This window comes from Pristis pectinata, chromosome 5 (genome assembly GCF_009764475.1).
Source record: "Pristis pectinata isolate sPriPec2 chromosome 5, sPriPec2.1.pri, whole genome shotgun sequence".
NCBI classification, from domain to species: domain Eukaryota; kingdom Metazoa; phylum Chordata; class Chondrichthyes; order Rhinopristiformes; family Pristidae; genus Pristis; species Pristis pectinata.
Genome location: NC_067409.1, coordinates 71,068,177 through 71,090,974, shown reverse-complemented (window position 1 = coordinate 71,090,974; position 22,798 = coordinate 71,068,177). Strand labels below are relative to the sequence as shown.

Sequence of the window (22,798 nt, the reverse complement as noted above, 5' to 3'; positions counted from 1 at the left end):
GTTGCAAGAATACAGGGAAAGGAGAGGGAGAATGGGACTAATGTAATTGCTCCCTTGAGACTCGGCTGAAAGGCCTCCTTCTATGTCATGACAAGTGTAACTTAACCAATATACATTTGCTTTGTGTTTTGCAATGCACTTTAAATTGAAAGTCTTCCCAATAATTCACAATCCTGATTCATGCATCTTGCATGAATTCATGCATTCATTAATCATATATGATGGGTGGTGGGTGTTGTGCTGTTGCAGATAGACTGCGGGATTTTAATTACAGTACTGTCGATTACTCTGAGACACAGTAATATTGGTTCATTGCTGAACAATTGTCTGCATGTTGTTGTTTTATGTTTTGAGGTATGAGCAAATAGAACCATTAAGAAAACGATCCATGAAGATCAGACAAAAGATTTCTAGACAAAAAGGGAACATGGTAAGTGGTGAAGATGTAACTAGTATAATTGCACTATTGGTTTTTGCTCTCTGCCCAGGAATGTTGGCTGCATATTTTTCCTATGATACAATAATTAAAATTATATTGTATTCTGTCTGAAGAGTGTTGTTTCAAGCAAAAGGACGATTAGTCAATATCCATGTTTTCTGCTGTAGAGGTAGATTATAATTAGCGTCTTTTTTTCTTGCCAATTTCATAGCTTTTTTTCTCCATGTTTTCAAGAATGGCAGATACAGAGAGAAAATCAATTTATTTGGAAAAAAAACCCTAAAATGTGTAAATTCTGTGAAAATCCTGTCAATAAGCCTACAGGGATGAATATGAAACAGCCTTTAAAGCAACAGTTCAGCGGAACTATTCAGAGCTTCCGGTCACTGTATTAGTAAAGTCATATAGCATGGAAACAGGCCCTTCAGCCTAACTCATCCATGCTGACTGTGTTGCCCAGCGAGCTAGTCCTATCTGCCCACGTTTGGCCCATAGCCCTCTAAATCTCTCCTTCCCATGTACTTACCTAGATGATTTTTAAATGTTGCTAATGCCTCTGTTTCTGGCAGCTCATGCCAAATACGCACCACCCTTTGCGCGAAGAAGCTGCCCCTGATGTCCCTTTTAAATCTCTTGCCCCTGATCTTAAACTTATGCCCTCTTGTTTTTGGCAATCCCTCCCTGGGAAAAATATTAGGATCTCGTATATCTCTGTCAGGTCAATCTCCTGTGTTTCAGGGAATAAAGTCCTAGTCTATGCAACCTCTCCTTGTAACTCAGACCCCCAAGTCCAGGCAACATCCTGGTAAATCTTTTCTGTACTCTTTTTACTTCAATAAAATTTTCCGATAACAGGGTGACCAAAACTGTACAAAATATTCCAAGTGCGGCCTCACCAACATCTTGTATAACTGCAACATAATTTCCCAACTCTTATACTCAGTGTCCTCACTGATGAAGGCCAGCATGCCAAATGCTTTCATTACCACCCTATCAACTGTAATGCCGCTCTCAGCAAACTATGTACTTGCACTCCTAGGTTCCTCTGTTCCATAACTCCCTAGGGCTCTACCATTCACTGTACAAGTCCTAGCCTGGTTTGATTTCTCAAAGTGCAATACCTCATATTTATCTGGATTGAAAGCCATTTGCTGGTCCTCAGCCCACACACTTAGCTGATCAAGATCCCCCTTTAATTTTTCATAACTTTCTACACTGTCTACTACACCACCTATTTTAGTATCATCTGCAAACTTCTACATTCATATCCAAATTGTTTATATAAATTGCATACAACAAAGGTCCCAGCACCGAACCCTGTGGCACACCACTAAATACTTTCTTCCAGTCCAAGAAACACCCTCTGCTTCCTACCTCTGAGCCAATTATGAATCCAATCAGCTATCTTCCCCTAGATCTAACCTTCCAGATTAGCCTGCCATGAGGGACCTTGTCAAAGGCCTTGCTAAAATCGATATAGACAACATCCACTGCCCTACCCTCATCTACCCTCTTGGTTACCTCCTTGAAGAACTCCAAGAGATGTGTCAGACATGACTTCCCACACACAAAGCCATGCTGACTGTCCCAAATCATGTCCTGTTTCTCGAAATATTGGTAGATCCTGTCCCTCAGAATTCCCTCCAGCAATTTACCCACTATCAATGTCAGACTCACCAGCCTATAGTATCCTGACTTGTTTTTGCTACCCGTTTTAAACAATGGTACCATATTAGCTGCACTCCAATCCTCTGGAGCCTCACCTGTGGCCAGAGATGAAGCAAAAATCTCTACAACAGCCATGCTGATCTTTAAGGGGACCTATTCTCCCTATTACTCTTAATACACCCATAGAATCTCTTGGGACTTTGCCTTGCCTTGCCTGCCAGATCCCTCTCATATCCTCTTTTTTTGCCCTCCTAATTCCCTCTTAAGTGCACCTCCTACACTTCTTGTCGTCATCAAGAGATTCACTAGTTCCCAATTGCTTACGTGTGGTGTATGCCTCTTTTTCTTAACCAGAGTCTCAATGTCTCTCATCATCCAGGGTTTCGAAGCCTGTCAGCCTTTGCCCTTCACCTAACAGGAACATGCAGGCCCTGAACTCCTGACATCACACTTTTAAAAGCCTTCCACTTGGTAGACACTCCTTTCCCTGCAAACAATCTCATCCAATCAACTCTGCATGATCCCACCTAATGGCTCTAAAATTTGTTCTGCTCCAGTTCAGGACCCGAACCAGTGAACCAGTTGTATCCTTCTCTATAATTATTTAAAAACTAATAGAATTATGGTCACAGGACCCAAAGTGCTCGCCGACAGACACTTCCGCTACTTGCCCTACCTCATTCCCCAGGAGGAGGCCCAGTGTTGCACATTCATTAGTAGGTCCCACCAAATATTGACAAGGGAAGCTTTCTTGGACACATTTCACAAATTCCACTCCATCCAAGCCTTTTACACTATGGTTGGCCCAGTCAATATTAGGGAAGTTAAAATCTCCCACTAATACTACCCAATTATGTTTACAGCTAACTGCAATCACTCTATATACCTGCTCTCATAATTCCTGCTGACGATTGAGGGGGTCCATAATACAATCCCACTAGAGTGACCATCCCCTTGTTTCTAATTTCTACTCATATGGCCTCACTGGATGATCCCCCAAGAATATCCTCTCTCAGGACTTTTGTTATGTGCTCTTTCATCCAGAAGGCAACTCTCCCTCCTCTCTTACCTGCACCTCTATGACGCCTGTAGGATCTGTATCCTGGAACATTGAGCTGCCAATCCTGCCCTTCCCTCAGCCATGTTTCTATTATGGCTATGATATCCCAGTCCTCAGAGCCAATCCATGCCCTGAGTTCATCTGCCTTATCTGTTCGGCCTCTTGCATTGAAATAAATGCAGTTTAAACCAATGGTCTTTCCTCTCTCTTTACTGTGCTCCTGTGTATCCTGATGACAAAACTTTCATTGGCTACAGTATTATACCCTGATTTCTCATCAGCCACTCTACTGCTCAGCGTCTCGCACCCCCCACCACTCTAGTTTAAACCCTTCTGAGTATCACTAGCATATCTCCCAGCCAGGATATTGGTCCCCCTCCAGTTCAGGTGCAACCCATCTGTTTTGTACAGGTCACCCTTACCCCAGGAGAGATCCTAATGATCCAAGAACTTCAATCCCTGCCCCCTGCACCAGCTTCTCAGCCACACATTCATCTGAGCTATTTTTCTATTTCTACCCTCACTAGCACATGGCAGTGGGAGTAATCCAGCAATTACTACCCTTAAGGTCCTGCTTTTTATGTTCTCTTCTAGCTCCCTATATTCACTGTGTAGGACCTCACCCCTCTTTCCTACTGTGTCGTTGATACCAACATGGGCTATGACCTCTGGCTGCTCCCCCTCCCCCTTGAGAATTTTCTACAGCCGTTCCAAGATGTCCTTGACCCTGGCATTTGGAATGCAGCACGCCATCCTGGCATCTCTTTTGCAGCCATGGATTCTCCTGTCTATCCCTCTAACTATCGAATCTCCTATCACCACCACCCTGCCTGCTGAGCCTCAGAGCTGATCTCACTGCCACCAACCTGGCTACTGCTTCTGTGCCTAGAAAGGTCATTCCCCCCAGCAGTATCCAAAGAGGTGTGTGAGAGGCACTTATTCCTCAAACACTGCACTGAGGAACTCAAACACTGCCACTCCTGACAATGGCTGCTCCCCTTTATCTTCTTTTTATTGGCTGTCCTCTTCACAAATTAGCCAATCAGCCAAGTAGAATTCTGTGGCTCCAACACAAGCTGCTTGGCAGGTGATCATAGACTTTGCTCATTGAAAATGCTACAGATCCTGTTGTCACCAGGATAAATTCCCACCTTCATTGCTCTTCTCCATGCTCCATCAAGCTAATCTCTTCAGATCTCCTTATGACCTCTATTTTTCACTTTATTTTAGTGATATTTCTGATCTTGTACTCTCAAATATTCCTTCAGTACCTCTCACATCACAGCCCCACACCCCATTCTTTAGTAGTGCCACACTGTTTAACCACTATTCTCCTTTCATCTGGAACTTTCTCCACATTCCCTTTGCCTTTTTGCCTTACACTGTTTTAACCCTACCCAACCTCTCTTTCCTCTCCCCCCACCTCTCCTGTTATGTATCCATCACTTTACCCTAATGGAAGGTGCAGTACTTGGAATAGAGGGGACTTGACTCTTTTAATGAATGTGTTTTATTGAGTTACATGTACAACAGGGACTAGTAAATGGAGACTGATCTATGGATACGTCACTGACAATGCTGGCTTCACTCTTCAGCATGGCTTTGCCATTCTACGTCGTCGGGTCCTGCAGTTGGAAGAGCTTAGCCTTGGGGCCGAGTCTCCAGACACGGCTCGAACACTCAATGAGCTGGGAGTGCTCTACTACCTTCAGAACAACTTGGAGTGAGTAGATGTAATGAATGACTTATCACCATGTGTTTAGGCAGAACTATCTTCCATCTTGCTTATTCTCAATTCTATATATGATCTATTGTATGATGTAACTAACAGAATAAAACATAAGCCCCTAGATACTTAATGTTGATTATCTGCCATCAAATAATGAAGTTCATCATAAAGTGAAAATATAGCTCTTGTCGTCCAGATGACTGGAAGACAGCAAATGAGGTACCTTTACTCAAGAAGGCCAGCAGGGATAAGCCAGGTAATTATAGGTCAGTGAAACTAACATCAGTGGTAGGGAAATTATTGGAAGAAATGCTGAGGGACAGGATTAATGTACACCTGGATAGGGATAGATTAATCGGGGATAGTCAACACAGATTTGTTGGTGTCTAACTAATTAAAAATTTTTTGAAGAGGTAATTAAATATATTGATGAGGACTATGTGGTTAACACAGAACAAGCAGTACAGCACGGTAATGGGTCCTTTGGCCCACGATGTCTGTGCCGGACATTATGCCAATTTAAACTAATCCCATCTGCCTGCATGTGATCGATATAACTCTATTCCCTGCCTATTCATGTGCCTGTCTAAATGCCTCTTAAGCATTGTCATCATATCTGCTTCCACTACCTCCTTTGGCAGAGCATTCCAGACACCTACCACTCTCTGTGTTTAAAGAAAACTTTCGTCGCAAATCTCCTTCAAACTTTCGCCTTAAAGCTATACCCTCTGGTATGTGACATTTCCACCCTGGGATAAAGATTCTGTCTGTCTACCCTATCTCTGATAATCTCTGATAGGGGCATGGGATCCAGGGAGGCTTGGCTGTGAGGATTCAGAATTGGCTTGCCTGTAGAAAGCAGAGGGTTGTGGTGGAGGGAGTGCATTCAGATTGGAGGGCTGTGACTAGTGGTGTCCCACAAGGATCGGTCCTGGGACCTCTACTTTTCACGATATTTATTAATGACTTGGATGAGGGGGTAGAAGGGTGGGTTAGCAAGTTTGCAGATGACACAAAAGTCAGTGGTGTTGTGGATAGTGTGGAGGACTATCGAAGAGTGCAGAGGGATATTGATAGGATGCAGAGCTGGGCTGACAAGTGGCAGATGGAGTTCAATCTGGAGAAGTGTGAGCTGGTACACTTTGGAAGGACAAACTCCAAGGCAGACTACAAGGTTAATGGCAGGATTCTGGGTAGTGTGGAGGAGCAGAGGGATCTGGGGGTTCATATCCACAGATCACTGAAAGTTGCCTCACAGGTGGATAGGGTAGTTAAGAAAGCTTATGGGATGTTAGCTTTCATAAGTCTTGGGATCGAGTTTAAGAGCTACGAGGTAATGATGCAGCTCTACAAAACTCTGGTTAGACCACACTTAGAGTACTGTGTCCAGTTCTGGTCGACTCATTATAGGAAGGATGTGGAAGCGATAGAAAGGGTGCAGAGGAGATTTACCAGGATGCTGCCTGGATTAGAGAGTATGGATTATGAGGAAAGACTGAGGGAGCTAGGGCTTTACTCTTTGGAGAGAAGGAGGATGAGGGGAGACATGATAGAGGTATACAAAATATTAAGAGGAATAGCTAGAGTTGACAGCCAGCGCCTCTTTCCCAGGGTGCCAATGCTCAATACAGGAGGGCATGGCTTTAAAGTAATGGGTGGAAAGTTCAAGGGAGATATCAGAGGGAGGTTTTTCACCCAGAGAGTGGTTGGTCATAGAATGCGCTGCCTGGGGTGGTGGTGGAGGCAGGTACGTTGGTCAAGTTCAAGAGATTGTTAGATAAGCATATGGAGGAATTTAAAAAGGGGGATATGTGGAAGGAAGGGGTTAGATAGTCTTAGGTGTGGTTTAAAGGTCAGCACAACATGGTGGGCCGAAGGGCCTGTATTGTGCTGTATTGTTCTATGGTTACATACTTCCACCAGGTTACCCCTCAACCTCTCACGCTCCAGAGAAAACAATCCAAGTTTGTCCAATCTTATAGCTAATACTCTCTCATCCAGGCAACATGCTGGTGAACCCCTTCTGCACCCTCTCCAAAGTCTCCATATCCTTCCTGTAATATGGCAATGAGAATTGCACACCATACTCCAAATGTGGCCTAACCAAAGTTTTATACAGCTGCAACATGACTTGTCAACTTGTATACTCAGTGCCCCTAGCGATGAAGCCAAATATGCCATACACCTTCTTTACTACCCTATCCATTTGTGTTGCCACTTTCAGGAAACTACGTAAACTGATAAATTGGTTTATTATTGTCACATGTACTGAAAAACAGTGAAAAACTTGTCTTTCATACCGTTCATACAGATCAATTCATTACAACATTGCATTGAGGTAGTACAGGTTAAAATAATAACAGAGTGCAGAATAAAGTGTTACCATACAGAGAAAGTGCAGGTAGACATAAGGTGCGAGGTCATTGAGGTCAAGAGTCCACCTTAACGTACTAGGGAACTGTTCAGTGGTCTTATAACAGTGGGTTAGAAAGCTGTCCTTGAGCCTGCTGGTAAGTGCTTTCATGCTTTTGTATCCTCTGCCCAATGAGAGAGGGGAGAAGAGAGAATGTCTTGGGTGGGTGGGGTCTTTGATTTTGCTGGCTGCTTTACTGAGGCAGTGAGAAGTATCGATGGAGTCCATGGAGGGGAGGCTGGTTTCCGTGATGTGCTGAGCTGTGTCCACGACTCTCTGCAGCTTCTTGTAGTCGTGGGCAGAGCAGTGGCCATACTAAGCCTTGCACCCCAAGATCCTTCTGTACATCAGTGCTCCCAAGGGTTCTGCCATTTACTGTATACTTTCAGTCCAAAAGGTTAAGAGCCACTGCTCCAGATAGAAAGACAAGCATGCTGTGTCACTCATAATCTTGTACACTTTTATCAGGTTCCCTAGGCTCCTTGGTTTAGTGTGGCAGTGTGACTGCCTCTTCAATGTCAGTGCTGCTTCAGAACAACTCAGCTGTGCTTCCCTCCATCAGAAGTCTGGTGGCCAAATACTATTGGATTGGAATTAAGTCATGCAGCATGATCTTTCAGCCCACCACGTCTGTGCCAACCACTGAGTATCAATCCATACAAATCCCATTTTCCAGCACTTGGCCCATAGCCTTTTATGCCTTGGCATTTCAAGTGCTTGTCTAAATTGTTGTGAGAGTCTCTGCCTTTTTCTCATCAACCTTCCTGGTAACCTCCTCAAAACTCTATAAGATTGATCAGACGTGACCTACCATGCACAGAGCCATGTTGACTATCCCTAATCAGGCCCTGTCTATCCAAATACTTATATATCCTTTCCCTTAGAATACCTTCCAATAATTTACCCATGACTGATGTCAGGCTCACTGGCCTATCATTTTCTGGCTTATTCTTAGAACCTTTCTTGAACAAAGGAACAACATTAGCTGTCCTCCGGCATCTCACCCATGGCTAAGGACGTTTTAAATATCTCTGCCAGGGTCCCTGCAATTTCTGCACTAGCCTCCCACAAGGTCCAAGGGGACACCTTGTTAGGCCCTGGGGATTTATCCACCTTAATTCACCTCAAGACAGCCAGCACCTCCTTTTCCGTAATCCGAATATGGTCCATGACCTCACTACTCTTTTGCCTCAGTTCTATAGTCTCTGTGTCTGTCCCCAGAGTAAATACAGCTGCAAAAAATTAATTTAAGATCTTCCCCCATCTCTTTTGGCTCCACACATAAATGACCATGCTGATCTTTAAGAGGACCAATTTTGTCCCTTGGATCCTTTTGCTCTTAATATAGCTATAGAAACCCTCGGCATTCTCTTTCACCCTGTCTGCCAGAGCAAACTCATGTCCTCTTTTAGCTCTCCTGATTACTCTCTCAAGTACTCTCTTGCAGTTCTTAAACTCCTCAAGTGCCTCATTTGATCCTAACTGCCTATACCTGATATGTGCCACCTCCTTTTTCTTTACCAGGACCTCGATATCTCTCGATTAACCTAGGTTCCTTAAACCTGCTAGCCTTGCCTTTTATTCTAACAGGAACATACAGATTCTGTACTCTCGATATTTCACTTCTGAAAGGCTGCCACTTACCAAGCATATCTTTGCCAGAAAACAGCTTATCCCAATCCACGCCTGCTAGATCCCTTCTGATGCCATTAAAATTGGCCTTACTCCAATGTAGAATCTCAACCCAAGGACCAGTCCTATCCTTCTCCACATTTATCTTGAAACTAATGGAATTATGTTCACTAGATCCAAAGTGTTCCTCTGTCACCTGCCCTGTCTCATACCCTAAGAGGAGATCCAGTATCGCGCTCTCTCTAGTTGGGACCTCTACATACTCATTAAGGAAACTTTCCTGAACATGTTTGACAAACTCTATCCCATCCAATCCCTTTCCCGTATGGGAGTCCCAGTCAATATGTGGAAAGCTAAATTCACCTACTATCACAGCCTTATCTTTCCTGCAACTCTCCGCTATCTCTCTACAAATGTGTTGCTCCAAATCCCACTGACTATTGGGAGGTCGATAATATAGTCCCATTAACGTGGTCATCCCTTTCTTATTCCTCAGTTCCACCCATATTGCCTCAGTAGATGAGTCCTCCAGTGAGTCCTCTCTGAGCACTGCTGTGACATTTTCCCTTATGAGTAATGCCACCCCTCCCCCTTTAATACCACCCTCTCTATCATGTCTAAGACATTGGAATCCCAGAACATTCAGCTGCCAGTCCTGCCCCTCCTGCAACCAAGTCTCACTGATGGTTACAACATCATAATTCCATGTGCTGATCCATGCTCTAGGCTCATCTGCCTTACCTACAATACCGTAATACCTGAAATAGACGCACCTCAGAACATTAATGCCACCAAGCTCATCAACCAGTCGATTTCTGTCTTTGCTTGTAGGCTTAACATCTACTTTCCCCACAGCCACTCCACTTGCTGCCCTGCCACTCTGGTTTCCACCCCCCTGCAACTCTAATTTAACCCCCCCCCCCCCCCCCCCCCCCCCCAGGTAGCACTAGCAAACCTTCCCGCAAGGGTATTGGTGCCCCTCCAGTTTAGATGCATACCATCCCATTTGAACAGGTCCCACTTGCCCTGGAAGAGAGCCCAATGATCCAAAAATCTGAATCTCTCCCTGCTGTACCATCTGCTTAGCCACACATGTTAAACTGCACTATCTTCCTATTTCTTGCCTCACTAGCACATGGCACGGGTTGCAATCCTGAGATCACCACCCTGGAGAGCCTGTCTTTTAACTTAGCACCTAACTCCCTGAACTCAGTTTGCAGGACCTTGTCACCCTTCCTGCCTATGTCATTGGTGCTGATGCGGACCATGACTTCTGGCTGCTCACCCTCCCTCTTAAGAATATTGTGGACTTAATCCAAGACATCTCTGACCCTGGCACCTGGGAGGCAACATACCATTCGTCCACAGAATCTCCTGTCTGTTTCCCTAACCAATGAATCCCCTATCACTGCTGCCCTGCTCTTCCCACCCCTTCCCTTCTGAACCACAGAGCCAGACTCTGTGCCAGAGATCTGGCAGCTGTGGCTTTCCTCTGGTAGGTCATCCCCCCCACCCCACCCCCCCCACCCCAACAGTATCCAAAACGATATACTTGTCATTGAGGGGAACGGCCACAGGGGTATCCTGCACTGACTGCCTATCCCCTTTCCCTCTCCTGATAGTCACCCAGCTACCTGCATCCTGCAACCCCTTTGTGACTGCCTCCCTTTAACTCCTGTCTGTCATCTCCTCAGTTTCCCGAATGATCTGGAGTTTATCCAGCTCCAGCTCCAGCTCCAGCTCCCATTCCCTAATGCGGTCAGTAAGGATAAGATAAGATATCTTTATGAGTCACATATACATTGAAGCACACAGTGAAATGTATCTTTTGCATTCAGTGTTCTGGGGGCAGCCTGCAAGTGTCGTCACACTTCCCGCGCCAACATAGCATGCCCACAACTTCCTAACCCCTATGTCTTTGGAATGTGGGAAGAAACTGGAGCACCTGGAGGAAACCCACGCAGACACGAGGAGAATGTACAAACTCCTCACAGACAGTGGCTGAAATTGAACCCAGGTCACTGATGCTGTAATAGCATCACGCTCACTGCTACACTACTGTGCCCGCCGCTACCTACCTGTGCTGCTGCCTTCAGGGATCTTTGGACATGTACCCCAAGGTCCTGTTGTTCCTCAATCCATGCAGCCAGATACACTTCTCACAGGTGTAGTCATCAGGGACGCTAGAGGTCTCCCTGACTTCCCACATCCTACAAAAGGAGCATACCACTACCCTGACTGCCGTTTCACTGCTCTAACTGTGGAATAAGAGAAAATAAATAAACACTCATAACTAAAATGCTTCGCCCCAAGCAACACCCTGGTATATCTGTAGTGGTATGTTCTTGGGTGGACAATTGCACTGTTTTAAAAATTGATTGAAGAAGTTAGACACTGCATTCAGAAATTTATGTAAGGAAGCATTGCACACCTCTGAATTTAATTGCTCCGCCAGTTGCTCCGTGTTGTCACTTGATAAGTTCCTCAGCTCTGGAATTCCTTCTCAACCTTTCCTTCCTTCCTTTTATGTTGTGTTTAGAGTATAATATATAAAATATACTTCTTTGACCAAGCTTTTGGTCATCTATCACAATACCTCCTTACGAGGCTCATAGTCAACTTGCGTTTGATAATCCTCCTATAAAGCCTTTGGGACATTTAGCTGCAATAAAGGAGCAGTGTGAATGCAAGTTGTCATTGACATTGACCACCTATATAAATTACATGGTGATATATTTCTACATAGGTTCTAGGGTATTCCACAGTTAGACCAAGCACTAAGTACTCTGACTTTACCATTGCCTCAGATCTAGGATGTTTTTTGATGAGTTTTTGTGTCATGAAGCTTTGTGAAATAAAGTGATGCTGATCATCCTTGCGTCCAAAAATGAGAAGAATTTTTTTATTTTACACAGTAGTGGTTAGGGTCTGGAATGCCCTGCCAGGAGTAACAGAGGCAGATTGGATTGTCATGTTTCTGAGGGGAGCTCAGTAAGTAACTTAAGGGAAAGAATTTACAGGACTGTCAGGAGAGGGCAGGGGAGTGAGACTAGCTGGATATATAGAGCTGTATGGATTCGAATGACTGAATGGCATCCCAGAGAACTTCAGGAGGTGGCCCTAGAAATAGTGGATGTATTGGCAGTCATTTTCCAACATTCTTTACACACTGGTACAGTTGCAATTAGAGGGTAGCTAATGTATCTCCAATATTTAAAAGAAAAGGAGGGAGAGAGAAAACAGGCAATTATTGACCAGTTGGCCTTACATTGGTGGTGGGGAAGGTAATAGCAGAGCACTTGGAGAAAGGTGGCAGAATCACACAAAGTCAGTGTGGATTCATGAAAGGGAAATCATATTTGACAAATCTGCTGGAATTTTTGAGGATTTAACTAGTAGAATAGATGGGGAGACCATGTGAATGTGGTGTATTTAGACTTTCAGAAAGCTTTCGATGAGGTCCTGCAGAAGAGACTAGCATGCAAAATTAAAGCATTTTTGGGATTGGGAGTAAGGTGCTGGTATGGACAGAAAATTGGTTGGTCAACAGGGAACAAAGAGTTGGAATAGCCTGGTCTCTTCTGAGTATTAGACAGTGACCAGTGGTGTACCACAGGGATCAATGCTGGGTTCCCAGCTATTCACAAGATATATTAATGCTTTGGATGAGGGAACTAAATAAAATATCTCCAGGTTTGCAGATGACACAAAGCTAGAGGAGGGTGAGCCTTGAGGAGGGTACAGGGGAATCTGCAGGTTGATTTGGACGGTATGAGGGAGTGGGTAGATGTTTGACAGATCAAGTATAATGTGGATAAACATGAGGCTCTCCATTTCGTTGGCAATAACAGGAAGTCAGATCATCATGTGACACCCGATAGGTTGGGAGAGGGGGAGGTACAATGAGACCTGGGTGTGCTTGTGCACCTGTCACTGAAGGTGAGCATACAGGTACAGCAGGTGACTGAGAAGGGAAACAGTATGTTGGCCTTCGTAGTGAGAAGAGTACAGGAGCAGAGAAGTCTTGCTGCAGTGGTTCAGGGCCTTGGTGAGAGTACATCTTGAGTATAGGATTCAGTTTTGCTCTCCTTTATCTGAGGAAGGATGTTCTTGTTAGAAGGAGTTCAGTGAAGATTCTTACAGGAATGACATACAAAGAGAGATTGAGTCAATTAGACTTGTGTTCACTAGAGTTTAGAAGAACAAAGGGGGCAACCTACAAAATTCTACTGGGACCTGCCAGATGAGATGCAGGAAGGATGTTCCCAATGGTTAGGGTGTCCTGGACCAGAGGTCACAGCCTAAGGATAAGGAGTCAGCCATTAAAAACTGAGATGAGAAATTTCTTCCCCAGAGAGTGGTGAACCTGTGGAATTCTCTAAAATAAAACAGTTGAAGGCCAAATCATTGAACATCTTCAAGGAGTTGGATAGAGTTCTTTGGGCTAGAGGAATAAAGACCTGTGGGGAGAAAGCTGGAACAAGGCACTGAATTTGGATGATCAGCCATCACTGAATGGTGGAGCAGGCTCAATGTGCCAGATGACCACCTCCTGCTCCTAGCTTCTGTGCTTCAGTGCTGTATCCATTCTTTGCTTCTGTGATAAAGCAGCATTCACTGTTGATGAGTATTGTATATGTAATTGTACATCTTCAAGTAACAGTGTTTATTGTATACAGTGAAATTGTATGGAAAACTAATGCAAGGTGTAGCTCTTTAAGGTGAAATGAGAAAAAAATGTTGCCATCCACATTTTGAATTGATCAGTTGAAAATACTGTTATAGCCCTGAATGAGATTTAATTAAATTTCCTTCTCAATTTCACTGTAGGACAGCAGAAGTCTTCTTTAAACGTTCCCTGGAAATGAGGGAGCGGACTCTTGGTTGTGACCACCCTGACTGTGCACAGTCCTTGAATAACCTGGCAGCCTTGTACAATGAGAAGGAGGAGCATGAGAAAGCCGAGGAGCTATATGAAAAGGCACTGGAGATTCGCTGTCGGGCCCTGGCACCTGATCATCCCTCAGTGGCCTACACCGTCAAACATCTCGCAGTGTTGTACAAAAAAAGAGTGAGTGAAGCTGTCCTAATTTGAGGAGATGGTGTTTCTCACAGCACCTGCTCTACATCCTACAGTCTGAGCGATAACCTACTGACCCTTCCCTCAACAGTGGCATTGACTTCCAAATGATGCATGTTTATGTAAGGCCAGTTTAAGTGCCACTTCCTGAGTGGTAACAAACCAGTTGTCCAGGGCATGACCAACTTTATCAATTCTCTTCAATGGGACAAGGCCAGCTTTCTATTATCACTTAGAACAGAAACACACCTGATTCGAGGATGAGTAAATATTGGAATATTACTTTGCAAGAGGTCAGAAGTGATAAGCAAATAATTGTTTTAAAGATTTTATAGCATGTCTTGTAAAGAAGATATCCCAGTTCATTTAATTATACTTGGTAGGTTTTATTGTACTGTATGTAAGCCACAAATTCATATATGAACATAGTCATAGCATCAGACAGCATGGCAACAGGCCCTCTCCCCATCTTACCAACTATCACTACCAACACTGGTAACCAACTTTAATTCCAACTTAACAACGTTGCTCTGCCCAACTATCACTGTCATCTTGCAGCCTAAGACTTGCTCGCTAACAACGCCACCAATTTTCCTGTCACCTGCAAACTTGCCACTCATATCTCCTATATTCATGTCCAGATTGTTAATGTATATAATAGGCTTCTATGTTACACCACTGGTCACAGGCTTCCAGTTACAATAACAGCCCTCCACCATCACCTATTACCAAGCCAATTTTGGATCTAATCCGCCTATCTATCTTGGATCCCATGGGGTCTTAGCTTTTACCATGCTCCCATGGAGACCTTGTCAGAGGCCTTACTGAAGTTCATGAACACTACATCAGCTTTCAATAGCTGGGACATAGAATATAAGAGCAGAGGGGATATGGCACAGCTTTATAAAACATGTGTTCCAGATCTGGCCAAACCATTGTGTGCAGTTTTGATCACCACAGAATAGAAAGGATGTGATTGCACTGGAGAGGGTGCAGAGGAGATTCACCAGGATGTTACCTGGGATAATGTGTCTCAGTAACTGGATAGGCTGGATTATCTTCTGTGGAGCAGAGGAGTGTGAATGGGTGTACATGAGTGTGAATGAGGGGCAGAGAGAAGATAAACCATAGTAAATTTTTCCTCATAGCAGAGATGTCTATAACCAGAGGCATAGGTCTAGGGTAACGAGTAAGAGTTTCAGAGGGGATCTGAAGGGATTTTTTTTCACCCATAGGGTAGTTGCAATCTGGAACACGTTGCCTGAGAGGGTGGTGGAGGCAAGTGTTCTCATAACATGTAAGAAGCAGCTCAATGAGAACTTCAATTGCCAAGGCATTGGTAGGTTAAGGACCAAGTACTTTGACTAGGTCCCAACTAGGATTAGTATAGATGGGTAGTTGATGGTTGGTATGGGAATTGTGGGCTGTAGGGCCTGTTTCTGTGCTGTTATGATGATATATTAACTGCCCATATCAATACAATTTGCTAATTCTTCAAAGAATTCAAGTATTGATCTGCACTTCCTACAAGAATGTCAGAGTTTTTCAGCAAAATTTGGCTTGTATTTAATGAAAAGGTGCTGATCTTTAGATTAGTTATTCAACCAAACAAGTTTGTCTGTTCAGGTGAAATAAAACTTCTGCCCTGGCTAACGTTCTTCTCTCAGTGACCAAACATAACTAACGAGTCATTAATGTCAGTGCTGTTTGATGAACTGCTTCCGTCTACCTGACAACAGTGAATACATTACAAGGTTGATCCTTTGTCTGCAAAAAAAACACTTACAAAGCTGAGCATGCATATTATTTCTTTAAAGTGAGAGTGAAATGTAAGATTCATTTAAGTGAACCTCTTGGATGCTGATAGGTTTTATTCACAGCTTTATAAAGGTGACCTTAATGTTCATTTGGTGTGTCAGGTTGAGGTGGATTTAAGTTTGTTTGGAGAGAAAATACATCACATGCTCAAGCAACAAAAAATGCCTAGATCTAGCTCCACAGCAATAAAATACGTAAACAAATGTTCTTTGTACTGTTTTATCAAACATGTTGAAAGTAGTTCCAGGATAAAAGCAAAATACTTCCAATGCTGTAAATCAGATGTAAAAGCAGAAAACACTGGAAATACTCAGGAAGTCAGACAGCATCTATGGAGAGAGGAACAGGTGATGTTTTCAGCTAGATGTAAAATCTCACCCTCACTCTCCCTTTACTGCACTTTAAGACCTGGTACATGTCTACCATTTCTTGGTTTTGTGGATAGGTCATTGGCTAACTGCTCTCTTTCCACAGATGCTATCTGGTCTACTATTTCCAACCACTTCTGTTATTCCAGCACTACTAATCCTTGTTGTTTGAATTTAAGGGAAAATTGGAGAAAGCCATTCCATTATGTCAGCTGGCTGTTGAAATTCGTCAAAAATCCTTTGGTCCAAAGCACCCAAGTGTGGCAACTGCCCTGGTGAATCTGGCTGTGCTGTATTGTCAGTTGGTACGTGACAATCATTCAATCAGAATCAAATTTATTATCACTGACTTACATGATGTGAAATCTGTTGTTTTGCGGCAGCAGTACAGTACAAAGGTATAAAAATCTATAAATTACAAAATAGTGCAAAAAGAGGAATAATGAGGTGGTGTTCATGGGTTCATAGATCATTCAGAAATCTGATGGCGGAAGGGAAGAAGCTGTTCCTGAATCGATGAGTTTGGGTCTTCAGGCTCCTGTACCCCCACCCTGATGGTAGTAACAAGAAGAGGGCATGTCCCGGATGGTGAGGGTTTTTAATGATGGAGGCCACCTTCTTGAGTCACCGCCTCTTGAAGATGTCCTTGATGGTGGGGGAAGGTTGTGCTTGTATGGAGCTGGCTATAACCCTCTGTGACCTCTTGCGATCCTGTGCATTGGAGCCTCCATACCAGGCTGTGATGCAACCAGTCAGAATGCTCTCCACCGTACATCTATAGAAGCTTGTAAGAGTCTTTGGTGACATACCAAATCTCAAAAAACTCCATTTGAATAGTCTTTATCAAAACAAAAAGGTCCAGAAATTTAGGATTCTTTTATACAGTGTTACTTAAAGTTCAGGTAAACTGAGCAACAGAATGGACTTCAGGCAAACTTTTATTAGATGTGGTTTTGAATTAAATTTTGACTTGATATGATAGATAATTTTATGAGTGAAATATGTTGACTGCAAGTTCTGATTAATTTCTCAGGAGCAAGTTCATTACATGAGATTCACTCCTTGTGGAACACTCCTTTATAAAGTGTCAGAGAGCAGGAGTGGTACTGTGGGAGCAGGTAGGGGAGAAGCTGAAGATTAATACTCAGGAACATATGCAGGCCAGAACAAGGAGGTTTATAAGGCATGACATTGGAGCTGAAGTGCATGTCTGGAATATGAACAACACCTCCCAAGATGTTTCACATTTCCCGATGATAAAGTAACAGTGTGGGCAGGTTTCCAGTGCTGGCCAGGTGTAGAATTAGGGCAGGTTTGTGATATTTCTGAACCCACACATGAGGGAGTTTACTAGTGAGTAATGTGAACTGCAGGTCATGGATAGGATCATTAAAAGCAAAAGCAAAATAATTCATTTATTCAAGAAAGAGGTAGATACCATAGAGTTCTGAATGCCCCCTCAAGAATTGAAGGCATGATGATGCATGGGATTAGAATTTAAGAGGTTCTAATTGTAAAAAAAAATTAGAGAATTGGCCTTATTTCCCACTGAAGTTGCAGGAGAGACTTGTACAAGTTTTCAAAATGTAAGCAGTTTGTTCCTTCTCAGTGTATGGGCAAGGCTGCCATTTATTGACTCTCCCTGGTTGTCCTGGACAGGTGTGAGTGAGTGGTGTGGTGTGTCATTAAGGGGCTGAAAAGTGTTTGCATATCATTATGGTTCTGCAGTGACATATAGCCTAGACTGAAGGACAGCATCTGTGACAGTCCAGCAGTCTCTGAGTGCTGCTATTTGGAATCGGTTTGACAGGTGACTCTGGTGTAGTGAGCCAGCTGCCCGAGATGGTTCTTGTTATTTACCATAAACTGGCTAATCTACATGACGGTGTGAGTGTTTGAGCACATCTTGTGCCAGTGGGTAATTCTGGGAAGAGAAAAGGATTGGCAAAGTATATTTATTTCTTATTCACATGATGTAGAAAAAGTGTGAATTGTTTTCATATAAATGTTGCCCTTCACCTGGTGGTAATTCTTATAGCTACAAATGTTTACTCCACAGAAAAAGCACACAAAAGCTTTACCGCTATATGACCGTGCTTTGAAGATCTATGAGGACAGCTTGGGTCATTGTCATCCTCGAGTGGGAGAAACGCTAAAGAATTTAGCATTGCTAAGGTAAGGGGAGACATCAACATGGAGTTCAGTCTTAGTGAACAGTTTCCTAGTGATGTGCTTGTCTTTAAATGACACTCGTTGCCCAGGTCTCTGATGCACCACATACCCGTGGAATTTCACCAGGCTACCTTGCAAGTAGTTGAAAAGTGTGATGTGTGCTTCAACTCCAGAGTTTCACAGACGGCAGCTGGCTAGAATTGGTGGTCAGTGCTGGAGGCTGGGGTTCCTGGTTCAATATTTATGATGAGCGATGTGTACATTTTTTTTAGGGATAAGCTGTTGGGGGCTTGAATGGTAGAACAGTGAATGACCTCTGCTGTTGCTACCTAGATTAACTAATGACCTCTGCTGTTGCTACCAAGATTAACTAATGACCTCTGTTGTTAACTAGAGAACATCAGCAGAGATGACAAAGGGAAACTACTTTTGCACGCAAGCTGTGACCTGGAACATGATGCCTGAAAGGGCAGGGGAGGCAGATTGGCTGTTAACTTTCAAAAAGGAATTGGATAAATACTGGAAGAGAGAATATTGCAGTACTACGGCATGTTCAAAGGATGGAATTATTGCCAAATAACTTTTTAAAAATCATCAAATCAGCTTCAGATATTCGTGGAATTTAATCATTTTGATTTTACAGTTTTTAATTCCCAAGCAATTATATATCAATCCACACAGTTAAAGTTGCACAATTTGGTACATCTGCCTTATAGATATGACATTTTAACCAGTTTCAATGTAAACAGATTCAGTGAATGCACCATTCTTTGTGCAGTATTTGTTTCCTTACTTTAAAATATCCCCTCCCTTGGGCTTGCATCATAGCTTGTCTCTGCTCAAGAAGAATGTGGGAAGCCTTGATATCGTGCCAAAAGCAGGTGTTCAGCTGTACCAGGAGGTGTGAGAATGGCCTAGTGACTGGCTCCACTCCTATTGGGAGTTGACACCCGACCTCTGCACTGTGCCTCCTATGAGGGCCATGGTATCTGTGGCTTACAGTGTGGCAACACAGTGCAGCAGACATTCACGAATATTTAAAAGGATGATGACAAGACAGGCTTGCCTCTGAACAAAAGATTCAATCATCATATGCACCATTTTATAAAAGCACTTTAAAAACATCTTAAAAAGATTTAAGTTAATCCTGGACAATTGTACCACATATTTTCAGTAAGAAGCTGCATCTTGTACATAAAACAACAAATTTTGACATGCAATCCATTAAAATTGATGTTGTTCAGAAATTTGAGGAACATTTTGAGAATGCAGTGCTTTATTTGTGCAGTATTTAATTATATTCTTTAGTATGTATTGACAGCTACCAAACACTTATTCTCAGATTGTGTTCATTTATTAGTCAAGGCATTGAGTTCAAGAGTCAGGAAGTTATGTTGCAACTTTAAAAGAGCTCTGGTTAGGCTGCATCTGGAGTATTACATTCAATTCTGGTCACCCCATTATAGGAATGACTTGGAGGCCTTGGAGAGGGTGCAGAAGAAGTGTATCAGGGTGCTGCCTTGATTACAGGGCATGTGCTATAAGGAGAGGTTAGACAAACTTGGCTTATTTTCTCTGGAGCGGCAGAGGCTAAGGGGAGACCTGATAGAAGCTTATAAAATTATGCAAGGCATAGATAGACGGCTGGTATCTTTTTCCCAGGGTTGAAATTTCGAATATTAGAGGGCATGCAATTAAGGTGAGGGGGGGGGGGGGAGTTTAAAGGAGATGTGCGGGGCAAGTTTTTTTATACAGAGAGTAGTGGGTGCCAGGAATGGGCTGCCAGTGGTGGTGGTGGCGGCGGATACAAATATCATAGAGGCGTTTAAGAGGCTCTTAGGCAGGCACAAGAGTGATCATCTTGTATGATAAGATGGACTCTTGACCTTGCAATCTACCTCATTATGGCCCTTGCATCTTATTGTTTGTCTGCACTGCACTGCACTTTCTCTGTAACTGTAAGTTTATTCTGCATTCTGTTATTGCTTCTTCCCTGTCCTACCTCAAGGTACTGATGTGATAAAATGATCTGTATGGATGGCATGCAAAACAAAGTTTTTCTCTGTACCTTGGTAGATGTGATAATAATAAATCAATTTAATAATTTACCAATTTATATGAATAATGGAGGTTTATGGACCATGTGCAGGAGAAGAGATTAATTTAATTAGGTGTCATTAGCTTAATCAGTTTGGCACAACATTGTGGTCTGAAGGGCCTGTTCCTGTGCTGTACTGTTCTATGTTCTAATTACACATGGGGGAAAAAAGCATAATCCTGAAATGTGATTGACAATAGGAGCTTAGTATGTTTAGCCATTTCCTCCAGCATTTTGTGTGTGTAGCTCCAGATTCCAACATCTCCAGGATCTCTTGTGTCTCCGTTTTGTTGCGCCACTGCGAGGTTTCTTTGAGCTATGCCTACCCTGAAGAAGTTTTCCTCCTCCTCGTCGGGAGTTCAGTGTGGCTCTCACTCGCTGCTCCCCTCTGTGATCTCTACTGCTCTTCAGCTTGTCAACCATGTGCTCACACAGACAGTCTTGACTTGAAATGTCGACTGTTTATTTCCCTCCATAGGTGCTGCCTGACCTGCTGAGCTCTTCCAGCATTTTGTGTGTTGCAAAGTATGTTATATTTGCACTGCTAAAGTATGCGAAATGTGTGATTTGCAGATATCCTTTCACAAGAGAGTACCAGAGTAAAAGATTAATGTCTTCATTATTACAGCTATGAAGAGGCCAATTTTGAGAAGGCAGCAGAATTGTACAAGAGAGCAATGGACATCAAAGAAGCTGAGGCCTCGGTGGTTGGTGGAAAAGCTCTGTCACGGCATTCGTCCAGTGGAGATGCTTTCAGTTTAAAAAATGCTTTGGCCTCTAATCCTTATCTGGAACTAGGGTTCAGGTGACCTGCATCCAAATTGGATCACAAACTCTTGTGCTGTAGACTCAGTATTTTTAAAGCTGTCATGAGTACAGTCCAACTTGAAATGGATTTATTTGAAAGTTTTGAGTGAAGATTTCCAGGAATCTGGACTAATTATATTAGTTGTGTTAAAGAAATGTTTTGGGGGAAAAAGAACTGTGATCAAGCACTAATGGTTCTGGCATGTGGGGGGGGGGGGAAGAAATGTCCTTAATCACTAACTGGGATCAACTCGTGTTTGGAATGAGCCAGTTATACTCTTAAATGAGCAATTTATTACTGAACCAAGACTTTACTTAAGGTAAATGTGTTTTTATACTCGGCTTCTGAAGTTTATATGTGCTTATTTATAGCACTGAATATAAATTTGTCCCTAGAACTGGCACCTACAACTGCTGCCCATGTAAGAACAATGTTTGAGGAAAGGTTAACTCCTGTTCGAGGACTATGTGACCTCAATGGAATATGGAAAGTTGTAATTTTTTTAATGCCTATGACTGCTTTGGGAAAGTTTTTTTTCATATTATTGGAAATGCAATTTAATGTATTAACTGGAAGGGGAAGTCTTGTTACATTGAGCAGTATAATCAGTACCTTGGAATATTAAATATAACTTCTCACTGTTTTTTGTACTATCCACTTTACTCATCCGTGTCAGGCCAAGAGTCAGCTTTTAATGTCTCCTTTCAAATTTACTTCAGCATTAACTCTCACTCATCTGGAACTGCACCACCTACATTGATCTACACAATGTCCTGAATATCTATTAATGCTGCCCTTGACCATTCCTACAGGCCATTGCTGCCACAATCCTTTACCAGGTCAATCCAGCGCCCTTTGATTAAAAACATCATTTGTTCACAAGCACCAACAAAGCATCCCTGAAACCTACAGGTGGTTGTCTTTTCACCTACTTACCAGTTCCAGCTGTCTCCTCTAGCTAAATTCTGGAGAATGGTAGAGAGTCAATACTGGTCACCCCAGTACAGGAAGGGTGTGGAGGTTTTGGAGTGTCCCCTTAGTGTCCACTGCTCCAGAGAAAACAACCCAAGTTTGTCAATTTCTCCTTATAGCATATGCCCTCTAATTCAGGCAGCATCCTGGTAAACCTCTTTTGCTCCCTCTCCAAAATCTCCACACCCTTCCTGTACTGGGGTGACTAGAAATGACTCTCTACCATTCTCCAGAATTTAGCCAGAGGAGACAGCTGGGACAGGTACATAGGTAGGTGAGAAGACAACCACCTGTAGGTTTCAGGGATGCTTTGTTGGTGCTTGTGAACATATGATGTTTTTAAGCAAATGCCTCTCCACTCTTAGTCCTGATGCAGGGTTTCAAACCAAAACATCGACAATTCCTTTCCTTGCCCAGATACTGCTTAACCCAGAGTTCCTCCTGCAGATTTTGTTGCTCCGGATTGCAGCATTTGCAGTCTCTTCTGTCTCCGAAGTTCTTCCAGTAGATTGTTTGTTGTGTTCAAGGCAAGCTTGTTATA

The 22,798-nt window shown here is 43.1% G+C and overlaps 1 protein-coding gene across 1 annotated transcript in view; it reads left to right on the top strand.

Moving 5' to 3' along the window:
• nphp3 (nephronophthisis 3) overlaps positions 1-21,501 on the top strand; it is an 81,693-nt gene extending 60,192 nt beyond the window's left edge. Inside the window, 6 exon segments of the mRNA XM_052016457.1 lie at positions 355-430; positions 4,763-4,890; positions 13,772-14,012; positions 16,387-16,512; positions 18,267-18,382; positions 21,106-21,501. Coding sequence (XP_051872417.1) covers positions 355-430; positions 4,763-4,890; positions 13,772-14,012; positions 16,387-16,512; positions 18,267-18,382; positions 21,106-21,286 — 868 coding nt within the window. The 3' untranslated portion in view covers positions 21,287-21,501.
• Positions 21,502-22,798: the final 1,297 nt, after the last annotated feature.